Source organism: Rhinolophus sinicus, chromosome 4, assembly GCF_057876585.1.
Source record: "Rhinolophus sinicus isolate RSI-liver-muscle chromosome 4, RSI-T2T, whole genome shotgun sequence".
NCBI lineage: Eukaryota > Metazoa > Chordata > Mammalia > Chiroptera > Rhinolophidae > Rhinolophus > Rhinolophus sinicus.
Window position 1 is genome coordinate 86602872 of NC_142504.1, and position 26554 is coordinate 86629425.

General features: G+C 35.2%; 1 protein-coding gene across 6 annotated transcripts in view; it reads right to left on the reverse strand.

The window, feature by feature from the left end:
- NOL4 (nucleolar protein 4) overlaps positions 1–26554 on the reverse strand; it is a 309725-nt gene that overhangs the window by 134103 nt on the left and 149068 nt on the right. For all 6 annotated transcript variants that reach the window (XM_074340178.2, XM_019740844.3, XM_019740845.3 and 3 more), the window contains one exon: positions 4999–5282. In XM_074340178.2, the coding sequence (XP_074196279.1) occupies positions 4999–5282 (284 nt within the window). The remainder of the gene's footprint in view (positions 1–4998; positions 5283–26554) is intronic.

The window sequence follows — 26554 nt, forward strand, 5'->3', positions numbered from 1 at the left end:
TATTTATACCCAGATTTGTGAATTCTTGTCCGTTCTTTTTCTATTAGTCCCTTGACACTTCCTCACAAGTCTTATTTTCCAAGACTTAATCAACATTTCTACTTTTTTCTGAGCTCTTATGTTACTCTTTGTACTCTAAAAATGTGGCTATCTGCAAGTAAAAAATAAATAGCACCTAAACTCTTTCAATGCAACATATTTATTCTTTAGATTGATTAATATGATTCCCAGTTAAGCTAGTGGGTTAATTTGCATAACAATAAGCAATCAATAAATGACATAGTCCAGCACAGATATTCTTATTAAACATTTCTATTAGTGTTTAGTTTTTTTAAATGCTTTATAATCAGTTTTGTTTTATATTCTTGATAATGAAATTTGAAATAAATCAATACCAAACTCACAGGAATCTAAGCTTCTCAGAGATACTATATAATTCAGCTTTTATATTCCTCAAGGTAAAGGAGAGGCTGACCTAAAACATAATGGAAGAAATTGGTAATAGCATCACTATAAATTTGCACAGAAGTGATGGAACAATTGCTACAAAAGGTAGCAACGACTGAACAGATGAGTGCTAAACTTTTAGTATGAAGTTCACCTGATAGGTTTGGGGTAAGACAAGTATTTATCCAAAGCTAGGAACCCTAGAGTACTCTGTGTACGGATTCAGATTGCAAGAAGAATCCCTGAAACAAAATTGCAGATATTGTCTCCTTCACAATTAAAATGATTCAGGTTTCCTACCCAAACACTACACTGTCTCCAATCCAATTTCCCACTAATTCTGTTCGTTTTTCTTCTGCCATGTGGTGAATCTAACTTTTAGAATGAACTCTCCTAACCATTGCCCAAGTTTACACCTAGGTCACTTCACCTAAGAATTACTCCAATTAACCACTTATATCAGTTTTGAAATGCCCTACACTTTGGCTTCTAAAATATCTCTTTTTTATTATCCGGTTGTCTTCATTTTTCCCCTTTAGTGCTTTTTGCTCCACAAACCCCTTTTTATGCCGCTTGCTCCTGATGGGCGGGTATTCTGCAGGATGATATATTTTGACTCTCTTCTCTCCTCAGTCTTTATTTTGAGGTCATCTTATCAACCACAATACTTCTCTAGAATCTTTCAAATGTTTCTTTCTCCAACTGGATGTTTCTTCAGAGCTGACACATAAGTTGCCAATGCCTATTAAACATATCCAATGGATACTGTATAGGCACCACAAACTTTACCTGTCAAAAACTGCTTCAAATGTTTTTTCATTCCAGATCTTGTTAAATTGCATAACCATCCACTCAGGCAACAGGCCAAAAATCCTGGAGTCATTCTAGAATGCTCTCTGTCTTCAAAATATTTGAGAAACTACTATGGACCAGATATTAAGCCAGGTGCTGGACATACTGCAGTAAGCAAGTAAGCGTCATTCTTATACCCATTGAATTTACATCCTATGGGGATGTATAGAGGTAAGGAGCTTATTCTTATTGTACTCTATGTGAAAGACATCCCTAGGAGTTTGGCAACAATCCATGGAGCTTTGTATGGTGGTCCTACAAACAAAATGTCCAAAGAACAAAAGTAACATGTTCATCTTTTTTTTTTTTTTTTTTTTTTTTTTAATATCTCAGCATTATTTTCTTTCTGGATTGCCACAAATGCTCTCGAACCAGTTTTCATCTTTTTTTTTCTAATCCCTATCTTATTCATCCACTATAATGTTGCCAGAAAAATGTTTCTAAAATTCCAAGATGACCACAACCTTATCATGCTAAACTCTACCTCTAGGATACAATCCAGAGTCTTTAAATTGGCTCACAAAGCCTTTATCAATGGAGCCTCTTTACACTCCATTCCTCCACATGTATTTTCTGCTGTGGCCATGCTAAGCGCCTTACAAATCTCCATGCCAACTATTCTCTCTCATGGCTCTATACCTCAAAACGTGCTCTATCATACATAATCCTCCACATCTGAATAACTTCTACTTGTCTTTACATCCATGCCTGGCATCAATCTCTGTATAAAGTCTTCCCTAAGAATCATTGTAGTCCCTTGGGTGCCCCACCTCTGTACTCTCATTTCACCCAGCTTTACGTCCATCATACTACTTATGAAATCAGATTGTAATCATAAATTTGCCTCTTTCCTGATAGATAAGTTTTTGAGGGGCAGGGACTCTGCTTTATTTATTTCCATATTTTTGCTTCCCACAACAGCACCTTGCATGCAGGAGTCTCTCAGTAAATATTTGGTGAATAAATCAATTGGTGGCAAATAGTCTGTCTTGCATAACATCAGGTTCTTCCTCAAATACTGTGTTATGAAGTCATACCTAGTTCTGAATGGACAATGATTCCCTACTGTATGAGATCAGCTCATGTTCCGTCTGTATTCTAGGCCCTTCACAGTGTCTAACAAGAGACCCCTTCTGAAACAAAAATAGCGATCTTATATTTCCTACAAAGTTCAAGGCTCACTTCCTCTAAGAAGCCCTCTTTATTACTTCAATAGAAATAATATTTTCTTACTTTGAACTCTCAATATTTTAACACGGGAGTAGATATTTGCTAATACTTTGCCCAAGAAACTTCTCTGCATATATGTATGTTCTTAGCCAAAAATATTTATCAAGCGGGCCTTATGAATAAAGACTCTTCTCTGTGTTATCTCTGCTAACTACTCCATTGGTACAAGGGTGACAGGTGTTTAATATGTCCTTTTTGAAGGAATGAATTAAGAGTCTCTCCCCAGTGTGCTACCAAAACTGTTCTTAAAACAGGGCCCGGTTGGCACCCCCATAGTAAAGGCCTCTCTCAGTCCCTTGCCTCACCTTTATTTGACCTACCTATAGCTTAACAATAGATCAACCCCTTGTGGCTTGAGCTCAGAATGCCCCCTGTACCACCCAGTTCCCTGTTTTAGAAAATTACCCTGAAACTTATTATTAATATCTTTAGGCTTATTGATCACAATCTCTATGGTCTAGCATTCTTTCCTGGCTAATCCCATCGTTGTTCCTGGGTTCCTGACTCCACCAGAGAATCATGTGGCCAGAGGGAAGGCTCTATGCAGATCCCCGAAACTATCACTAGCCTCTGGAGGAACGCCTAGATTTTCCTTTAAATACCCCAAGCCGGACTGAGAGTGTTAAGGCAGTTTTTAGAGGTGTTAGCTAGCTGCCTTCTCAGACCACTGGTCCTCTGATAAATGCTTATTCTGTGACCCACATCCTGTGTTGGTCTATTGGTTGAGCAGCGCAGGCAGCATGAGCCCCAGACTTGTTTGGCCTCGTTTCATTCTCACAAGTTCAATTATTTCCTATGTTCATCTTATTTGATATCTCAGCACTGTCCATCTGAGCTGACCACTCTTTCTTTCTTGAAAAGTGGACTTACACTTAGCTTCCACACACTATACCCTTCTGATTTTTCTTCTGTCTCTCTGGCTACTCCTCAGTCGGCTGTGGAAGCTATTCTTCCTTTACCAAACCATTAAACTTTCAGTTTCTCAGAGTTGCCTCCTTCTCCCCAGGCCCATTTCTCATCTTATTCCTCACATACAGCACAAACTGTGTTTTTTATAGCACCATTTTAATAGAGGTAGAAATGTAACTTCCTTCTGTTTGATGTATGCTAGAATGTGTTCTAATGAACATCGTTCCTATAGTAATAATAAACAAAGAGATAAAGAGCAAACCACTGTATAATTTTAGAAAAATATTTGACAGATACATAGCATAACATTTTATGATTGTTTAGATTTTATAAAGACAGGATTAGTGGATGGCAGGAAAACTTGAGGGTTATTTTGTTCTGTAAAAAGTATTACAGTGATCCAGATTTTGTTAGTGAATATAAGTCATTTGTGATGTGTGACTTGGCTTTAAGCTATTGAAGAGAATATTTGCACATTTACCACAGCATAAGTTGTAACGGCCTCCCTCAGGCAGAAGTGCTTAAGTGTCTGATAATGTCTAGTGACTTGCTTAAAGAGGATAAAACAACACACCCTCAGGCAAGTAAGAGGATTTAAATAGAGTCAATTTAGGAAGCATGGTGCCTCAGCAAATTCAGAAATTAATTCAGAGTAAGACATTGTGTTTTCAGGATCTCTGTCAAAAGACCAGTTCTACAAATCTAATTTAAAGGTGAGGACTGAGAGAGAGTGTGTGTGTGTGTGTGTGTGTGTGTGTGTGTGTGTGTGTTTGTGTTGGGGGTGGGGGGGTGTCAAAAATGTATATTCTATAAAAGTCCTCATGTGTTCAAAAGTATACCTTCAAAAATTATACAGCAACACCAGTGTGCATTATTTCAAACTAGTAGCAATGTAACCTTAATTTTTTTTTAAACAAATCAATTGGGAATGGGGAAGATTGTCACTTACTCTAATATAAAGAATCTAGAAATTTAGATAATATGTCTGAAACATGTTTCTGTCTTTTGTATAACACAGTTTATGATAAATTACTTGTTCAAGTAATTATTTAATCCATACATTTCATCTAGAACACTGACACATTTCTCTTATGTATGTGAAGTAAATTACTGACCAAATTCCTCAGGTCTTTAAAGCAAAGTTGAGAATTTAATTGAAACTTTATTACTACATAGAGCTATCCAATCTAGGAGAAACAAGATAGTGATTTTTTTATAGTTGAAAATTGTGTTCTGAGAGCTATACTTCCACATCTAAGATCAACAAACTCCCAGAGACAGATCATAAGATTATATAAACAAGAAACATTAAATCAAGTGATTCCACATATAAAAACACCAACAGCTTTGCCTGAGACATGATTCATTTAGCTCACTGTTATTCCTGAAATTTATTGCTTATATTATATGGACACATGGTATCTATGTTTATAAGTTTCTTGTACTGTATTATTGGAATTAATTTAAAATGTTTAGTGACAATAATCTTCATCTCTTGTATAAATATGTATTTCTTTGTGACCTTTTAAAAATTCCCTAAAAATTGTAATGTGATCTTACCTTGCTTCCATTTTCTGTTGCCTCTCGTTCCATCTTGATGTCAGAAATTAGAAGATTCTTATATTTGTTTTTTCCATTACTGCTGTGGTCATCTATTCTGTATTCCGAAGTCAGCTGTGCTGAAAGGGGACTGTCACTCAGGTTCAGTGGCTGCTCGTCCTGCTCCAGCCCAGTTTTGCCATCACCATTGGAGTCACCGATTTCCCTGCTGTGTGTTCCCCCTGAAGCAACTGAACTGTGCCCCAGAGTCTCATTGCCATTAAAGCTCTCTGCAGCGGAATCATCTGTTGGAAAGAAAAATTTACATTTTGATTTTAATTAATGTGCTATTCAGTTTCTGTTTCAACTAGCATTCATTGAGCTCCTATTATGTGCATTGTGCTAATTTTACATATATGTGTAACTTATCCTTAGCAATACATTTGTGAAGCAGTCATTGTTATTTTTAATCTAGTGGGCACATTTAGGCACAAGGAGAAGTAAACAAAAGAAGAAGAAAAAAATAGAAAAACAGTTTAAGCTCAAATGCAATCTCAAAAAGTAAATTTAAACAAAGAGAGTAAGATAATTGTCTATTATCTTGTGAACAATTTTCATTTCTCCAGTTAGAATACCCAGGTTTGGTGAAAATGTTCTGATAAAAGCATCATCTATCCTGCGATTGGGTATACAGTGGTTCAAGCTTTATGAGTGTTTAATTGCATCTAGAACATTAGAAGTGCTGACAAACTTTTCTCTAGCCATTACATGTCTGGACTTTGAAAGTCTAAGGAGTTTAATCATTGTGTGTATTTCTGTGCAGGTGAGAAGAAATTTATACCAGTGTTGTTTATAACAGCAAAAATGTATCAGTGATATATATTACTAAGAAGAAGAAAGAGAAGAAGAAGAAAAAAAAGGAGGAGGAGGAGAAGTGACTTAATACATGTTGGAATGATTAGAATATTTTGGTTATTCAACATTCCATATTAAAGATATGGACAATGTGAGTCATGAAGTATTAAATGGAAAAATCTAGCTACAAAAGAGTGTGGGCCATGTGATCCCCATTTAGTAAAAAGAAAACACATAAACACAGAGGGAAAAGGCTGAAAAGATATAATAAAAAATGTTAATATAATATTGATTTCTTCTTAACTGTGTGGCACTGGATTTTCTAATATTCTTAATTATCTACAATATATATATATAATTTTCCAATAACAAAAATAAGGTAACTATAGAAAAAAAGCAATACAGAAAAGAAGTGGAAGAAGCAGAGTTAATTAAAATTTTCTGGCTTTAAAATAAATAATTTGTTTAGAAAATAGTATATTAATGACACTTTAATGGGAGCAAGAAACAAGTTTATATAAAAATATCAAACTCTATTTCTCTTAATTTCATCTTTACACACGTAAGAATTTGCTATTAATTTTATATGATTACAAAGGACAAAAGTGTTAAATTGTTTCTTTTAGCTAAAAGCTACTGATGAAACCAAATAAATAAAGAGTAAGCAAGAGTAACAATATTCAATATTTGAATTTTTGTTTGATTTCTGAGTATTTTCAAGTATGCTTTATTTTTGCAGGCAGGGGGCAATGAAATATTTAATGCCTTCTAATCAATTAAATTCATGAAAATAATATTTAAATTCCTAAGGAGTAGTATAACTCACCTGTTCGTTCATTTATTCAAAATTTATTGAGTGCCTACACATGGCGTAAAGGGGGTTAAATATTTGGTCTACAGAGAGTCTGCCTTCAATAAGTTCACAGATAACTAAAAGAGACATAATTTAAAATGAAGAACAAAATAAGGCGATGATCCAAAGCAAGGGATAAAGACATCACAAATGTTTTCCAAAAGATAGTGTCATACAACTGAATTCCAAAAGATGAGTAGGCCTTAAGTAGGTGAAGAAATTGGAAGGGAGAATTTTCCCCATAGAAGTCAACAGATGCAAAGTCACAGAGGGAAGAATATGCAGGGCTGAGCACCAAGGAGAAAGTAAAGAAAGAGAAACCTAGAAAGGGAGGAAGAGAATGCCACGGAAAGGCTTTTGTATATCAGAGAGCTTGGATTGTACCTTGAGAGCAAACCGGGGCAATTTCAAGCTATTGTGGAAAGTGATGTTAACAAAATAATGTGTTAAAGAGATTACTGTATTTTGCCGTGTGTAATGTGCTCCCATGTATTATATAATGCGCACCCATGTTTTCAGCCCAAACTTTCAGGGAAATAAATCTTTCGTTTTAATTTTTTTAATAATTTGAGTTTTTATTTGTTTACATTTAGGTACCTGTTTTTTTTTAATTATTAAGGAATTTTAGCATTTATTTTTTAACATATTATGGTACAAGAAATTGTATGAAACAAATAATTACAAAACACAAGAACAGATACAAAGTATAAGAAATTTTATGTAATGGTAACAAATTTTGGATATTTATTCATCATAGAAGGCCAAAAACTCTTCGTCGTTGTAAGTTCATCGTAAGTTCAACAAAACTGATTATCATATTCCAGGGTATTATTTTGCATATGGATATTGTTATTGATTTCCAGAGTTACACTTTTAACTCATAAGCATAAATAAAATAATTAAAAACATGTGTATAGATACAGAATTAATACTACCCATGTATAATGCGCATCCTTATTTTTCCCTCACAAATTTGGCAAAAATTATACACAGCAAAATACGGTACTCAGACTCTGACGAGAATGGTATGAAGGCAACAAAATGGAAGCTAAGGAGACCAGTTAAGAGATCTATAAGTCATCTAAGTCAGCACTGTTGAAAGCTCAAACTAAGGCAGCAAGAGTGAAGAAAAGGGGACTAGAAAAATCATAAGCATAGAATAGATAAGACTGATAGTGGGATAGTAAAGGGTTAAGGATGAAGCATGGTCTCTTGCTCCAGTATAAAAATGAAAACAAAGAGCATCAATGTTTAATTTTAAATAAAATAATATTTTAAAACATTTTTTCTAAAATTATTTTGAGAAAAAGTTAACGTGTTCAAAGATTCTACTATCAAATCACTGTTTGAAAGGTAGCCATTCAAGAAAATACTTTATGTGGAGAGAAACATACATAAGAGAATTTAGAAAACTGGCCATAAATAATATGACACAGCTGTTTCTATAGCTATTAGGTTGAGAAATCAAAATCTCCTTTTAACAGTGAAATATGTAGTGTTTTTGAAATACAGAATTAGGGAATGATATGTATATAAAGATATGCATGTATACACATATGTAATTTGGAAAACTGTGCATGTTCTTTTATGCTAAGTCAAATCCTTATGCTAAAGTTTGAAAGGTCATTTCAGATTATTTTAAGTTACAAGTTCAAAGGAAAGCATCATTGACATATTCATGTTCAATTACCTAATCCATGAAGAAAAATGTGATTTAACATTTTCTAGTAAAATTCTTTTAAAAAGACTAAACATTTCACGTAAGAAATTTTTTATCAATGTGGTAAAAGAATGAATAACCCTAAATAAATATTACATTTTAAAATCAAATCTACATTACCATAAAATAAATCCAGTACCTAGCATAGTTAAAATTTAAACATGCTAGGGTGGCGGGACGGCTCAGTTGATTAGAGCACAAGCTCTCAACAATGGGTTGCAAGTTCGATTCACACATGGGCCAGTGAGCTGTGCCCTCCACAACTAGACTGAAAGCAACAAGTTGCCCCTGAGCTGCCAGAGGGGTGGCCAGATGGCTCAGTTGGTTAGAGCAAGCTCTCAATAACAAGATTGCCGGTTCAATTCCCGCATGCAGCAACTAAGATTGAAAACCGCAACTGGACTTGGAGCTGAGCTTCGCCCTAGAAAAATAACGACTTAGAGCTGATGGGCCCTGGAGAAACACATTGTTCCCCAATATTCCCCAATAAAATTTACAAGAAAAAGAAAAAAAAAATTAAACATGCTATATTTGTTTCTTTAACCTGAAATCATCATACATATTTAGTAAATAATGTACCACTTATTCATTTTGCAGGTAAGATAAACATTTATTAGGAGAGTCTTTAATAAAAATCATGTATCTATAATTTTGGTACAAACAAATGAATAAAGAAGAAAATATTTTTAGACAGAGTAGTTCACTCCAGATGTTACCAAGGTAACTAAATTCAACAGCTTTACATATTTCATTCCTGAGTAAAGAAGCAGTATGCTTTCTGAAGAACAAATAAATGATTTACTCATTTGTATCAAATATATATTCACATTTTTATAAAGTAAATAGTAAAGAATCAATGTCACATGCCACTATTTCTAAATCAAAATTTAAAAGAAAGTTTTTGATGTTTGTATTAGAAAAATTCAATATAAAGAAGTGAGCACACTTTAAACTGAGGATAAATTAACCATTTTTCATTGTCTAGTTTTGGGTAACCACATTAACGGTTTTTATTCTCTCTTACTTAAAGATACTTTTTCAGAATTAAAAATCACAAATCTCAGACTCCTATTTATCATAACCAATTCAGTTTATCGCTTTAAAGGGAAAATCTGCCTCCTTACCCAACATAGTTTGCTGCATCCTGAGTAGGTGCTGGTTTGTGGGTACCGGCTGCTACACAGAGGATGTACATCTGTGGATATGGCCTTTAGGTTCACAGGCCCAGGGCGATGATGCTTCTCTCAAGTTTTAGTCTGGGTATCATAGCATTGGAACCAAAGACTCTGTCTGTATTTGAGTCCCAAAGAAAAGCAGCACCTGGAGCTTTGGAAATTAAGAGTGCCCAGGGTACCTAGCAACAGAGGAGAATGTGGAATGTGATGACAGGGAAGTGTGGAATGTAGTGACATTAGGAGGGCAGTTGGATGTTTTGGGCTGCATTTGTGCTGAGGTTAGTTTTAATGGGATGGACATCGTATTGTGGAGAGGGCTGTCCAAATTAGCTCAGCTGTGGCTTTTGTCTATTAAGGAACAGTAACAGGAACTATAAGTGGCAGGCCATTCACTGTCTTCTTTCTCATTCCCTACTCCCCATTACCTCTACCAATTAGTACAGACCCTAGAGGTACTATTTATTTCAATTATTTCAACATCCCCACCGGCATTTTTAAAATAGTTTCATCAGTATCAGATTCAATGCTTAGCTCTCTCTATATAAAGAGAATTAACCTATAACAGTATGTATGTGTGTGTATTTAAGTATACATCTACATCTATCTATCTATCTATCTATCTATCTATCTATCTATCTATCTATCTATCTATCTATCTATTTATCTAATAATATGTGATAAATGTATTTGAAATCTCCCAAAGCATCTGACCTACTTTCTTACTCAGTTACTTTCAGTAGCTCTTCATTATGGTCTTCAGGCCAAGTGCCTTGGGCAAAATGAATAGGAAAAGATATATATTATCCTTATTTTAAGATTGATACTTGGAAATTTAGTCCTAAAATCCAGGTCAGATGTTGACAGAGGCCTAAAGCTTTTTATCATTTGTCCCCAAATGTACCACAGTCCTCCAGCTCCAGTACTTTGATACCTACTTAGAAAACTTCCCTTTCATATTTTGCCATAAAACTAACTTTTAAACCCAAAATATAGATGTATATAACCTTGCTCCAGAAGATTAGTACCATAATATCCAAAAACAAATTTAAATTCTTCGAAATCTATTTGCAAAGTAGAGTTTAGATGAAATTCTCTGTATCACTCCTGATCTCTGTTCTAAGTCTTCTACCAGCTTTAGGGTCCCCAATTAAAAAAAAAAAAAAAGTAAGCTTATCCACTAGGCTATACCTTACGTCTTACACTATAGCGCCCTCTACTCTGCAATACAAAGCGAGCGATCTAGTCTAAAGGATCCTTTGCAGCCCTCCACTGTCCCATTCCTGACCCAAGCCCAACTCCCTGACTCATCCTGCCTTTGTCATCTTTTTGCCCATCTAGAAATTCCTTCCACATTATTCTCATTTCCCTTCTTCAAATCCTCCTGATGACCTTTCCATTCTTTGAATTTCTGTTTTCCTTATCTTCTATAATATAGTTTTTAAAGCTTAAGTAAACTCCTGTCCAGTGTTTTATCATTTGTTTTCTTATATGCAAAAACTCCAATTATTGACTACAAAAGTCCTGTACTTCCAAATCTTCAATACCACAAAAACCTTTGAAAAGATAGTCAAAATGCAATCATCTATTTTTGTTGGCATCTTCAAAATATTATCCGGATTGTATAATATTTAGTAATGCTCTCTTAAACACATACAAAAAAAGAATGATGCTACATTTTGAAGTCAAAACATTCCACACTAATAAGTTTACTAACGTAAATAAATACATACAAGTGTGTATATATGTATGTATGACTACTGCTAAAAGATTAAAGGACATTGATTTTAAAATGATAAAATCGATATTGCAGGTAAGAAAGTAACAAGGGGATTCAGTTTTCCACTAAATTAAATTCTTCAGGGGGTGTTACCCTTTTCTGGTCATTCCTAATTCAGTCTTTGGCATTTGAAGAATGGGCTCTAATTTACGGAGCAATACAGAGAAGGCACAGAGACGAACTGGTTGTTTCAAAGCATATAACTAAAGGTCAGCACAATAAAAATAATTCCCCATTATCAATAAGGAGGTGGTGTATATTCTTTCTATTACTTGTTTAAAATGTTTAACCAAATATTCATTGTGTGCTAGCCACTCTTCTTGGCACTGTGAATCCACTGAGACTCCATATGGAATCTGTTCATAACTTAGATTATAACAAAATAATCACAGTGCAAGGTAGAAAATAGTGTCTAACCCATAAAGAGTGTCCTATAAGGCACAGTAAATAAACAGGGTTCATCACGGAAAGAAAAGTGAGGATGGTGCATCAGGGAAGGCCTTTGACTTGTATAAGAGGTGTCATTTGGAGAGGGTGAGATATATGTAGAGAAATGATGGTGATGGTGGAGGTTATTCCAATGTAGGAGAATCAATAAGAAGAAGGACCAAAGGCAGGAAAAAGCTGGAAGAGGGTAGGGAATTGAATACATTCTACATGCTAAGGCAGGGAATTGTATATTTTAGAGAGCGGTGGATATTTTACCATATAGTCCTTTTTCTGGATTACTTGTACAATTATTAATTGTTTTTCCAGGGCAAGTACTTAGAGAAACCCACTAATTACAAATCTAGTCTGAGAAAAGTCTATCTCTGTTCCTACCTCGGAACCACTGTCAACTGACCAATAACAAAACTTGCTCCCAATTCTAAGGTGACTCATTTTTTTAAATGGCCATCAACGCAATAACATATCAGTGGTTTCTTAATGAAAATAAATTATAGACTACTATTTTGATGCTTACCCATTAGCTGTTTTAGGGTTTCAAAGAACTAGATATTTTATAGAAAAGGCTATGCATAAACATTTCATATTTTTTACAATGTGAATTGAAACTATGATTTCTTTCTGTTGATGAAATCAACTTTACTATGAATACCATTGTGTTTGACTGCCTACATTAATAATACAATGAAATGTTAAATTTCAGTTAGAAGTGAAAATTTACATATACATATATTCTCCTCCTAAATCATGAACCCCCTGACTTATCCATGGACTCCAAGGCAAGTGGTCTTGAACTAGATGATGTGCTACCTTTTTTTTAAATTATTATTTAAAATTATAGCATACTAATTATAGCTGTCACAGATTTTCAAATCCCTATACCAACCTTCATATTCTAGATTCCACTGGGGGTTTGTTTTGTCCTTTTTCTCACATCACAATACCTTGTCATCGTATGACTCTAAAATCTATGTTTTATTTACCAATTAGACTTGAAGTGTCCACAAGGCATGTATTTTATATCTTATGTTTCTTTGTGCTCTTCTATAGAACCCAGCTTAGTGCTTCACACCAAGTTGACATGATAGATATATATATGTCTGTCTTGCAGATAAATAGATTAACTGATAAATAAGACAATGTGATAGTATAATACACTAATGCAGTTGTGTAAGGCATTCACGCATTGGCTATTTACTGCTACAAATTAAAAGTAAAACAATTGCTACTGTGGGTTTTCTGATGTTCTGTTTTATACAACAAGCAGTCTATACAATGATAAATTCTCATTTTAAATTTAAAGTGAATCTAAGACAATCATTAAATAGCAGTTCATTGTTTTCAAAGAGAGTTGACAGCCAACCACTGGAGAAAAATGTCTCAGAAAACACATGAAATTGACAATAGAAACAAAAAACAATATGATATAGTATTATTATAAAGTCATTCTGTTAGAAAATGATGTGACAATTTATAGACGAAATGGCTCAGGGATTTATCATGAATTATGCTAAACTGATAACTAAGTTAAATTTTTTTAAAATGTCAAAGATTTGGGGTTAATTCAAAAAACAAACTAAAAATAGTGTGATCCAAAAGGAGTTTCCCTAACTTGGCATTTGGCCAAACAACAACTCAAGAGGTTTTCTGCTTGCCAATAATAAATCAAGAAATACTTTATCCTGAAAAACGGAAGAGCAATAAAATAAAGAAGACACAACGATAACAAGCTTATTATTTGAAACAAGTGTCACGAAGCTGGGTAGGTCCTTGGCTCTCTTTACCTGTTTATCTAGATTTCTTTGTTTCCTATCAAGTGTCTGAAGATTAAAAACACATTCCTCATTCCTTAAGTTTTATTTATACTGTTGTATATACAGTGTGGTGGTAGTAGATAACTATACTAGTTAGTCCATTAAGTGTATAATTTCAATTATTATAGAACTAAAAGAGGAACGAACACTTGGTGATCTGGCCACAGGAGAGTGGGACCCTTCAGTATCAACTGTGGGTGCACTAGCTGGACATGACTTAGATTTAGTTCCCTTGGGGGCAAATTAGGTTATTTGTGGTCTATGTGAAATTGGTGGTAAGCATTCAGTGGAATTTTCTAGGGATTTATGAAAAAGTTGTGTGATGTGTGATGGTGTATGTGTGTTCTAGCAGCCAAATGATGGTATGGCCTAAGCACCTATAGGGATGGAAACCTTGTGCATACAATCCCCTCCTAATACACAAACATAGGTTCCAGGAGGCATAATCTCTTGCCACCGTGGATAAGTTTAGAGCTATGAGACAGAAAAAGAGACTCACTAGACTTGGTCTTTTTATGTTAACCTCTAGAAAGAAAGTGTAAAAATTACTGTCAGTGGAGTTCCCATCATTTTTCTAAAATTTGGGCTGCCTTTAGTTCTTACCTTTCCAGATTATTGGGGGACTAATTCCTTTATGAATTTTATGAGAAACTCCAGTGCTCCTCCAATAAAATCCCATTTTTTGTACTGTTTTTGCTTAAGTTAGCCAATGACAATTTTTTTAATTTGAAAAAGCAACTTTAACTAATGCATAATATCTGTTTTACTTCTGAAAAAAACTGAGAAACAGACATTTTAGGTGACTTGACTATGTCCAGTTAAAAATATAACTTATATGTTGAAGGGACTTGAAATCAGGTAATAAAATACAGTCAAAGAAGTAGGGGGTTCTAAACCTGAAAAAAGAACACTCTAAGAGATTATGGGAAGAGATATAAGTGAATCAAACATTTGAAGATTTTAAAGTGTTGTATTACCTGTCAGAAGTTCAAGGATTGAAAGTTATACAGAATCAGTTTTTTTGTACAATATATGGGAAATGATTCTGACAAAATTATCAAAATGTCAAATAAGTTTGTCTATCTCTAAGAAGTGTGTATTAAATGTTAGCTATTGAAGGGTAAGTTCTAGTATAATATTGCTTTATCAGCTGTGATTGGCAGATAATAAATATTCAATAATTATTTGTTGAACTGAAAAATCACAGGAGATCACAATCAGATATCTATTTAGTGTCTATTTAGTGTCAATTTAAGATTGTGAGCCTTTTTACATTGTTATATATGTTCTTGAACTACTTATTGTATGTACTACTGCATTAGATATTGTGGTAGGAAATGTAAAAGTGCCCCTCCCTCCCCCTCCAAGATTCCACACAGTAATTCCCAGAATCAGTAAATATGATATTTGATATTGCTTGATAGTACTCATATGATTATGGTATGTCATATGGTACAGTGGATCTTGAATAGGGAAATTATTGGGATGGGCACTGAATTATTCACATGAGCACTTAGCACACAGCTTTCTCTGGTTAGTGGCAGAAGAGGAAGTCAGAGAGATTCAAAGCACAAGGTTTTTCAGTGATACCATTGATGAACTGAAGATGGAGGAGGTCACATAACAAGGAATGAATGCAGGAAATCTTAAGGAGCTGACAGAGATCCCCACTGACAGCCAGGAAGGAAATAGGGACCTCAGTCCTACGACCTCAAGGAATTAAACTCTGCCAACAACTTGATTTAATTTATCTTGGTCAGGGGCAGGGAATTTAGAAACATTTTTCATATAAGAGTCTCGGGGTCACATGTAGGAAATTAGCATAGATATTATCAAACAACTAATTGGTTGAATATGCTATTGTGGGAGGCAACTGGTGACACCAAGAAAACTAAATATAACTGACAGCCGTCAAATCTAACTTTAATAAGACTGAATCTGAGGTTATTTTAAATCCATTTAATAAATCTCTAGTAAATTGTCAGAAAAAGAAGCCAGTAGGACAAATATTCTCTCCCTTGATTAAAACTAATAAACAAGAGCTAGTCTGGTCTCACTTTTTAAGACTCATAAATGGCTTTGATTTTGCCCAAAGAGCTTATGTGTTTACTAAAGTTCAGGGAAAAGGATCACCTTGATTACCTTGATTACCAAACTCCTGGGAAAAAAGGTTTTTACTGAGGCCAAGTGCATGTTTGCAAAATCAAGAATTTTTACTCTGCCCATAAAGCAGAGCTGTGTACCATCTACGGGTTCACATGCACTGAAATCATTGTTGGTTTTGCTCAAATAGTAAGTTAAGAGTATCACTCTAGGGAAAATTATCAAAAATCTTCAAAGTTTGTTCTCTGGGTCCCTCATGTTCTCTTTTCCATCCTTACGGCAAGTCCTCCAGCTATTTGTATGCACACTGGCTCTCTGTAAGTCATTTTACAGAAGAATAGATTGACAGATTGATTAATTGAATATCCTTTGACTGAAATGCCCCCACAGAAAAATATTCCATCAGCTAGGCACTTGTAATTTAAACCTTTTATCTCTCATTGTGGAATGAAAGGCTTTTTTCTCCTGATATTTTCAGCCATTAGCAAGTAGGTAAAGAAGTATATTGTGCTTTGGTAGTGTGTGTAGAGGGAGAAATTCTGCAATTATACTAGATCTATTAAATTCCCAGGTTTTAGAGTAACTTAGAAGCTGATAATTAAAGTGTATGCTCCATGATGTTTCTACTAAGCCCCCCCCAATTTCCTCTCTGTAGTGGGTGAACCAGGACTACTCAATAGGGACGCTGAAGCTCTTGTCCCAACATTCTGAGATGGCGAGAAACCTAAACCACCAAGCACTTCTTGGACTTAAAGAATAACTCAGTCCTAAAATAAGTATTCTGAAAGGTTCTCCCCAACATACTCCTTCATCTTATACTGGTAATTTGCTGGTTTGCCCTCAGATCATTTGTTTGCAAACCATTTCCCAGATTCCCTTGCTTATTGTCTTATGACTTGGTTCAAACAACAGGAGATCCTGGCAAGAGATTGAGGATGGGGATTGACTCCTTGGATGCTGAACTTGTGGATACGAAGGCCTGAAAGTAGATAGTTACAGAGATAAGATTTATAGAGATAAAACTGGAGATGTAGAAACAGGGGAAAGATCAAGAGTTTAATTGAATATGTTCATTGTAAGATGCCTTTGAGATAAATGTTAAGTTGTTAGCTGGATACGGGAGCCTAGAGCTCAGAAGAGAAGTCTGGGCTGAAGATAGGAATTTAGGAGTTTTAAGCACATGTGGTCGTTGGTATTTTAGTCATGAATGTAAGAGATAACCTGGGGAGAAATGGTAGAGTAAGAAAAGAGTTAGGATTGAGTCCTGAGGAACCCAGCAATTACAAGATGAATTGAGGACTTTCCAGAGGTGTCTCAGAAGACATGACCAGAGAAAGGCAGAGAACCGGGTGTCAAAGAGTATTTGAGGAAAAAAGGTAAACCTAAGTGCTGCTGAGACATTAAGTACAATAAGAATGTGAAGGCTGTCTACAGTTTTTGACAACATGGAAGTTATTAGTGATCTAGCAAGAGCCCTTTGATGGAGTACTAGGGGCAGAAGCATACCATCTATATGGTTTATATGTGTAAGATATCCAGAAAAATTACATACCATTTAAAGTCATTTGAAGTGGGAGGAAGTTAAGTAAACTTAAAAATATTAGAAAAAAATATACAAATTATACGTGTATACCTTGTGAAGTCCATGACTTTTCACAAAATATACACACTTTTGTCACATCAGGAAATAGTATACTACTACAAGCCAGAAATCTCCCACCTTGTGCCCCATCTCCCATTCACTACTCCCATAAAGGTAACCAGTGTGACTTCTAACACCATATATTGTTTTGCTCGTTTTTGAATTTTACTCATATACTATGTATTCATTTATGTCTGGCTTCTTTTGTTCAATATTATGCTTGATGATCATCCAAGAAACATTTATTTACCCATTCTACTTTGATGAACATTATGCTATTAAGAATGTTACTATGAATGCTCTTGCTCATTCTTGTCTTTTGGTGACCATATGTATAGATTTTTGTTCGGTATATACCTAGGAACAGCTAGGTTAGAGGATATCTGTATGTTCACCACTGGAATATACAGCCATACTGCTTTCAAAAATGATTGTAGTGATTTGCATGCCTACCAAAAAAAGAAAGAAAGAAAAAAAGAGAGATTGAGGATGGGAGAAAATCCTTGGATATCCCTGTTCCCTATCCCACGCACACACCCGTTTGATTGAGATGACCTCTCTGTCTCCAGCATGAAGTGCTCCTCTTCATGTCCCAACTCTTTCCAGGAAGCATCTTTGGTGAATCTCATCCTACCATGTAGCTCTGGCTCTCGGGATCTAATAATACCAACTCCTCCCCTGCGTTTCCACCACTGGTTGTAACAGCATCTTTCTTCTGTTATTAAATCCTATGTTGCTTTACTATCCCATTCCGCTTTTGGGCTCTTCCAACACCATTGTAAATAGTGCTTTGTATTAAGTTTTTCTGATGAATGACATGGAATGGGCTCCATTTTCCAGACAGGATGGCAACTGATATATGTGCCTTACTTTGGTCTGAAGACTTGTTTTCTAGTACTGGTGATACTATTATAGTCAATATTTTGTGATTTTTTTTCCTTACTGTCAATTCATTACTCAATATCCAAGACATTTCACCAAGCTTTCTTCACTATTTCTATCTCAGGAGTTGAAATTCTTTACCATTAGTAACAGTGGTATTAACAAACTTGTCAGCCATCTTAAAGGATTCAAAGTCAGTAAGAGTTTTGGGTGGCAAATTATAAAGTATTATTATTTAAACACTTGTCAAAGGAATAGTATCTTTTTAACAAAGACTAAATTATTCTGATTTATTTAAACAAAAGGGCTTATAAGAGATTCACCTGAGTAATAACAATTGCTTTGAATCATTAAATACTTTAATTGTACAAATCATTTTGGTAGTCATTGCCTTTACAATATTAAAAACAGACCTGAGAATAAGATAACACTATCAGGCTTCCTATTTCAAAGATCTTGCTACAAACAAAATGAAGAACTTGCTCAAGTCACACTGACAGTGACAAACACAGGTTAGAGACTGGTTTCCCAACTCCAGGCCAAATTTCTGTCTTAACCCTACTGCTACCCCTCAGTAGGAAACACGTTTAAGTATTGTGAGAAGAATATGAAAAAGACAGGTGGTGTGCTATATGGGGGGGAAATGAGTTAACATTAGATTTAGGAGGCTCCTGAGGTTACCCATTTGCAGTACTTTATAAAATCAGGAATCACAACGAATGGCCTGCTACTACTTTCCACTAACTATAACAAAAGCCTGCTGCCTACCTTTCTTGCAATTAAATAAATTGAACAGCCATGACGTTTTTATAAATGTAGATGAACTTTCAATGTCACCATGATTACAGGAAGTAATACAGGATGACCAATTACATGGTATTGATAACCAAAGACAACTGTATTTGACATTCAGGGCTGAATGATATCAAATGAAATCACCTTAGGAAATTTGCTAAAGATTTGAATGAATGGGAGGAGAAAAATAATAAGGAAATAATTTACAAATATATGAGATAAAAGAAGACCAACATTAGCATCAGTATTTGGAGGATACAGAAAATGAAAATCCTATTGTTGAAGGAGAATAGCAACATATTTGTTACTTTTCTATTTAAAAAGTGATTTTCCCAATTGATCTAATATATACTTCCTACGGACCCAGTAAGGTAAAATAGATAGGCACTAATTACCTCCTTTTACTAATGTGAAAATGTTTGAAGCTTAAAAAGATCCTGTGATTCACTAAAGGTAGCACAGTTAATGGATGGCAAAGCTGGCCCTTAATGGCAGATGTGACACCCAGCACTTGGAAACAACTATGCTATGTTGATTTCCAAGGAAGGCGGGCTTTAGAAATGGTTTTATATCAAAATAGAATAAAAAGAAAGTAAACTAAGGAGGAAGAGGAGAAGGATGGGGAGGAGAAGTAAGACAATGGTGAAGGTGGCTTGGAAAAATTCTAAAACAAGGAGCTGTCAAGTAGGCAGGAGAATAGGTATTTGGTGAAAGGTAATGGGGCTAGCCATCATGGGATTAGGGAGAAATATCCTGGGAATTGTCATAAATAAAGTGAAATAAAGTGATAAACTAATTATTAATGCGTATTAGTATAGGGGTACTGAAGTTGAAAAAATATCCTCCAGGGACATAACCTCTTCCTCTTCCGCTGAACACCAAATCCGCGAAATTACAAACAGTGAGAAAACAGAGGCGAGGCCTTTTTTCTTTGCTGTATGCCCTGAAGCTTTATGATGTGTGTGTAGTGGGTATTCAGCAAATGCCTAAAGAATTAAATTGATGATTCCAAACTACATCGATCCTATTTTCTAAGCTGATGCCTTTCATATTTCAAAATTTTTTATATTATACACTAATTCTTCACACATGTAAATCATATTTTCCTAGATGTTCATGGGGAGTGTGGACCTTGCTTTAACACTCCTTTGCATAAAGTAGTATATGTAAAGTCACCAAGTAGAAACACATTTTTAAAAAAGTCAATAGAAGAAGGGAAACATTTTGTTTTGGCTGATGTTTCATTTATCATTATAAAAAGCTTGGCAAACAGTAATGTCAGATTGAGCTTGAGAAAAATAAAAAACAGGTAAGAATTGAAGAATTCCCAGGTAATGAATATTCTTTTTATAGTAGTGGTACATTTGCTCATTTTCATTTATACTGTTCCACACATGGCAAGTCACTGAATTCTCTTCAAATGAGAATTAAAAATCTGTGTTGGTTGACTATCAAAACACAATTTCTCTGAGTTTCAATTTAAACTGAATAATACCAAGATAAGAGCTCTTACAATGTGATTATTTCTAATTAGCTAAGAGCTGCTCAAAATACACACCCCACCCCCATCCCCCTATTTCATGCTGCTACACCAATGTTACAATACCATGGACATTTGTAAAATCTTTCTTTGGATAAAGTGAAGGGAATTCTGGTTTGAAAGCCCTTGTTTCTTGAGTTAAGCCAGAGAGGAAACATTTTCTGAGCTTTGAATGGCCTGCTTTAGAAAGCTGTTTACTCCTGCTGACACCTTTGCAAGCTCTTTCCTCAATGTCTCCATGCAACGAAACTAAACAGGACAACTCATCATATTGAACATATCATTTTAGTGTAGGAATCTCCTCTCTATACTTCCTTCTAGAACAAATTAACTTACCAACAGCCTACTGCCTTGATAGTTACATGACCTCCTTCCCCAGGACCCCAACTGACCAAAGGACCATCAAACCACAAAAGGGCAAAGTCACAAAAATATCTAGTCAAACCATAAGGTGGATTCTATTTAAAAGACTCCATATCTGAGATTTGGAGCTATCACCCTCCTCAATGTTTGGGCTAATGACAAACAGCATCAAATTCACCTGTTAATATTTTTAAAGGATACTCACAAGAAGAACGCATCCTAAGATAGTACATGCTAAGGTTAACTATCCACAGAATCCTGACTTCCAGTTATCTTGTTACTTTTGCTTCTATTTCCTTTTAGGAATAGGAACAGGAAATGGGAGACCAGGATATAGTGGCGGGCAAGGCACACTGCTTGCTGCATAGGAGGGGTTCAAGAACTTCGAAATAAATCACCCAATAGACAAGTGAAAGGAAGGAAGGAGATGATGGGAGGAAGAAAGGTGTAAAGAAAATATAAAGAAAAATATGGAATACTTATTTGTTGACTCTGATTGCTAATAAGATAGTTTATTCTATTGTATAGATGGATAAATTTTCTCAAATATATACATCAGAGTAGGTCAAAAACAAATGAAAGATCAAGGAGGACAGACAGGAGGGAGAACAAGTTGTGGCAGGGGAAGGAAGAGAGTGAGGAGGAGCGGTGAGCAGAGGGGGAAGACAGGAGAGGGCACAGAAGAGAAGGTAGAGCAGAGGGGGCAGTAAAGGAGAGAGGAGGAAAGTGGCTGAGGAAGAGCCACGTAGACTTATTCTAGTCTAAATAACATAATCACTTAGATACGGTTATCTGACTAACATCTGGGTCTCCCCCAGGACTCCAAGCGGAAGGTGACCTACAAAATACAAGCTCATTTATTTATTATTAAATTCCACAGACATAAAATTGTTCTGTTCCAAATCCTGTACTTAGATAGTCATGGACCAGTAACAGTTTTGAGGACCAACACTGGTCCGCTAACTACTCCTTTAAGAACCTGACCTGGTAGAAACTCATTAATAACATATGGAATATCTAAGCGATATAGACAGCAGAACATTAACAGTTCAGCAATAAATTATATCATGGCTTTTCTGGAATTTGATCTATTTATTTTTTTCCAAGCATTTTATTGCCACCACAAATCTGAGATGATAACCCCAATTTTTAAATAGTTATAATAAATTGAGGACCAAGGACAGGCTTGTTAACCGATGGTCGCTCATGGAGAAGCAGAGTATATGGAGACTCAGTTCTCTTGACTCCCAGTCCATGGCTTTTTTTCATAGGCCTCCATGGTTCTTTTAGTCGGTACACAAACTGGACATATAGCATTAATTAGTGAGCTGTAAGCACTTTCGTTTTCACTTTTGGCTAGCAGACTCCAGTGAATCTCTAATTTACGCATTTCAGCCTGCACACATTTGCAGACCAGTATTTTAAGAGCTAGTTATTAATTTGACTTAGCCTCCATTTCTGTGTCTATAATGTTAAGATGCACATTCAAACAGCACTCCAGTAGAAATTAACCATACCCAAAAGATAAGTGTGTCGTCAGTCTCATTCTACTCTTCTTTAATCTGTAAATTGTCTTTTATAGCAATTGCTAGTATAAAAACAACATAAACGCAAAGACAACTACAGCAAATCATTAGCAAAATGTTCTTTCCAACACTGATTCAAAATAATGATAAAAATAAAACTTATATTTGAAATCTTAGCAACCTTTTTTTTAAGGATATCGATTGAATTATCTATTATTTATCTACCTTGACTAGAAAAATACATACACCGAATCGTTAACACTACAGTGGATTGAGACTAGAGAATACAGGACACTTCCTTTCTCTTTATACATTTCCACGCTTTGGGGAAATTTTCTCATGAACTTATATTTAAATAAATATGCAATGTTTTACATATGTAATGTTTATTAATAATATATTGGTGATAGAAGCCATTCTAGTAAGTCTAAAGACTTTCATTATGTATATGTTAAAACAAATGTGTCATATTTTACTACTTTATCCATTGAACTTTGAAATAAAACAACATAGAAGGCAGGTTCTTAGCCCTCTAGTAGATAGATGAGAAAACTGGGGTGGAGACATGAAGCTGAGATTCCAAAAGAAATATGTGTAATGCCAAAGTCTGCATGCTTCCCATTTCCCTATGCTGCAGGGCAATGAAAAATGAGTACATTGTATCAGTTAATGGAATCTCTTTGTATTTCTAACTTGCTTATCATAGAGTGGAAAAACAACAAAAAACCATGTGAGACACCCACCTGTGACAGTGATATAACCCAGAATTCAGGGTAGTCTTATGACAAAATTGTTCACATAAGTTTGGTCAGAAGTATATTTTATATTTTAACTACCCTACTGAATTTTTTCTGTTATTGTGAAATCAGTAAGACATCCCTTTAGTCTCTAAAAAGTTAGAGACAGGTACAGAGAACACCTTGAGTTAGCAAGGATCACATCCCACTGCAGATAATTTTATCTAATAACCAAAAATAGTCTAAGATGGGGAAAGCATAATGACAATATTTGCCAGATTATAAATCTGATTTTCTATCACAGGTCCAGTAACACATAATTTGCTTCTAATTGATAATTTCCCAAAACCTAAATGCTGAAAATGAGAGTTACTAACAATATCATGCTAGTCCCAGCACTGCTATTTCTCGACCAGTTACAAACTATGATATACATTTTAAGAGCGGGCAAGCCACTAAGAAAATGATGTCTTGGGGTCAAGAAGAAACAATGCTAAATTAACAGGTTAAAATGCTGAGCTCTGAAGAAACCTTAAGAGAACCACTTGGGAACAATGCTGTGAGAATTTGTAACAAAAAATGAGCAGAAAGTAAAAAAAGGTTACATTCTTGGGCTTTTTTCCCCACTCCCCACTGTGAAGAATGGCAACCAGAGGAAAGAAATAAGGGCAAAGAGGATCACTGATATCCTGTGTTTGGCAGGTGTTAAAAGAAGCATCTGTCTCCTTCCTGATATTGGGTAATAGTCATCTCTTGGCAACTTACTAGCTAAAGGGGAAGAAAAAATCTTAGTTATCACCCTTAAATTTCCTACTCACTTAAAGGATTTTCTAGAGAGAGGAAACACATGTACAGCATTCTCTAATAAAGTCATGGCTTCTGGGATTTTCTAAGTTTCTAAACTTCTTTCCAAGCATTAGAAAAGCATTATATGTGATTTTTCTTTCTTCTGTTAACTAATTGGGCAGACTTATTCTAAGGCAAAGTTGGAAGATATAGGCAGCATCAAAGTTAATTTCTTACTCTTTTTTAAAATTACGTTAGATTTATTCAACAAATCATTGTATTAGCCATATTGTAATATAGATTACTGTTCTTAGTATTCATTATACAGAGCTAAACTGTATAATCTTATAGTTAGCTTTTACTAAATGGTATGAAATATAAGTGATTCTGTCATAGACAAAGCAATAGTCTTCAAAGAGTTTACTGTGTGGAGTTCTGGATGTGATTTAAAAATATAGAATCGACAGCAATATAAAATTATACATAGATTTGCTCTCAGGACCAAAAAAGTGAACGTTTTCTACAGATTACAAAGTTTGAATATCATTTAGGATACTATACTTTGAGGTTTTGATCCAGATATTGACCCCCTGACTCCATTGAAAACCTGACTATAAACTTTGCCCTTTCCATTCTCTGGCTCTAATTTTCTGACCCTTTTTTAAAACACATTCCGTGAAACTTGTGAATGTAGACTGCATAGAGAAAAAGGCGAATTCCCTAGCCAGTAATGGTATCCTCACATTCGAATACGAAAAACTCTTAAGATATTCCTTCCTTCAGGCCCCTTTCTCTCTGTAAGTGAAAAATGAAAAATTGGGCCAGAAAATATGATGGTGTTTTCTAAAGTTTTGAGATATGTCCACCATTTCCTATCCCAATTGTTATGAACCCCAATGGATTCACATGAAAGATCAAATGTTGGGAAAGTCGTCTGGATCTTTAATTAATCATCTCCCAAACTCTTAGGCAAAGTGAAGGAAAGGTAGCATGTATATTCACAGACTGCTTATGAAACTAACAACCAAAGAAATCAGAAAGAGAAAGAAAAGGAAAGAAAACCCTGAGCAGTCACTGAAACTTAAGTTAGTACACGAGTGATAGTACGTGTCTGCTATATTTTATTAAGCACCTAGTACAGTGCAAGTTTCTTTGTATTAGTTATCTCCTTTAATTCCCCAAACAAACCCATAAAATAGTTATTACACAGAAAAATTGTATCTGCTAAAGAAAAATTGTATCTACTAATGCCTTCCTAGATGACCACACCCACGTTGTCGCCATACTTTCTGTTAGTACTGTATCTTCTACCAACTTTTGTTATAGCACTTTCACACTTGTGCAATAAATGGAATAACACTGTGGTTAAGAGAATGAGTTTTTCAGTCACTGAAACATAGATGCAAACCTAGGTCTGTCACTTACAAGTTGGGCGGTTTGGACATAACCTCTCATAGAGACAACAGAGCAGGTACAGTATATACATTAGAGAACAACTGATATGATTAAATGAGTTAATGTTTGCAGAGCATCTAGCCTCACACCTGGTCCATATCAACAAAGGGTTTAGTATTATCTTTGAGGGGAGAGGCCGCCTCCTGTTTTCATTTTCCTGAAGTATGCCTATGCAGAAGGAGACCCACAGGAAGGGCTTTAAATGTGTGATGAATGAATGAGCAAATGGATGGATGCATGAATAATCCTTTGAATCTTAGAACAGCATGCTTTCTATTAAAGTTCCAATTGTCTTCATCAGTTTTCTTTTCCTGGAGTAGAACACATTTCTGTGATAGTAAGTGGCTGCTATCATTTTTAAGGACCTAGTGCAGTACAAGTTTCTTTATGTTATCTCCTTTAATTCCCGAAACAATTCCATGAAATAGTTATTGTGTAGAAAAACTGGTCCAGACTGCATCCAACGGCCTGCTGATGTATAACATAGGGCACATATGCACATAGATACCCAAGGCAAGAACAAAAATGATTATTTCCTTATCATTACCTCTTCACGTAGCATCCAAAAATAAGTTCCTACGATGTCTCATTTAAGAAATGAGAATGTGCGATGCAGAGTGAGCTGAAATAATCCTCTGCAATTAGTTTTATGACTTTAAAAATATTCTTGGACCTTTCTAAGCATCAGTTTTTCTCATTCCTAAAACAGGGACGTTAATAATTATATGTGCCTGGCAGTATTGTGATAAATGAGATAATGTATAGTAAAAGGTGTATTGTATACGGATAAAAGGATATCCTCTTTGAGGAGAGAGGCAGCTGCCTTTCCAGCATCCCTTCTTTGGGGTGTCTTTTAGAAAAACATACAGGTGTGGTAAGAGGACCACCAACCTTTTGATTTTCAGTGCAAAATTGGAACTTCGGACCCTTCAAACTCTAAATGCCTGCCTCCATATTTAGCTCAGGGCTTTCTCTCACAAGATAAATAGGAGATAACCACAGGTGCATCTATTTATGTGTCAAGGAGATAGAGAAGTTGCAACTGTTCTTTATTCTACTTTACTGTATAAATATGTGTGAAATTCTATCCAGACTTTGTAGTCACTT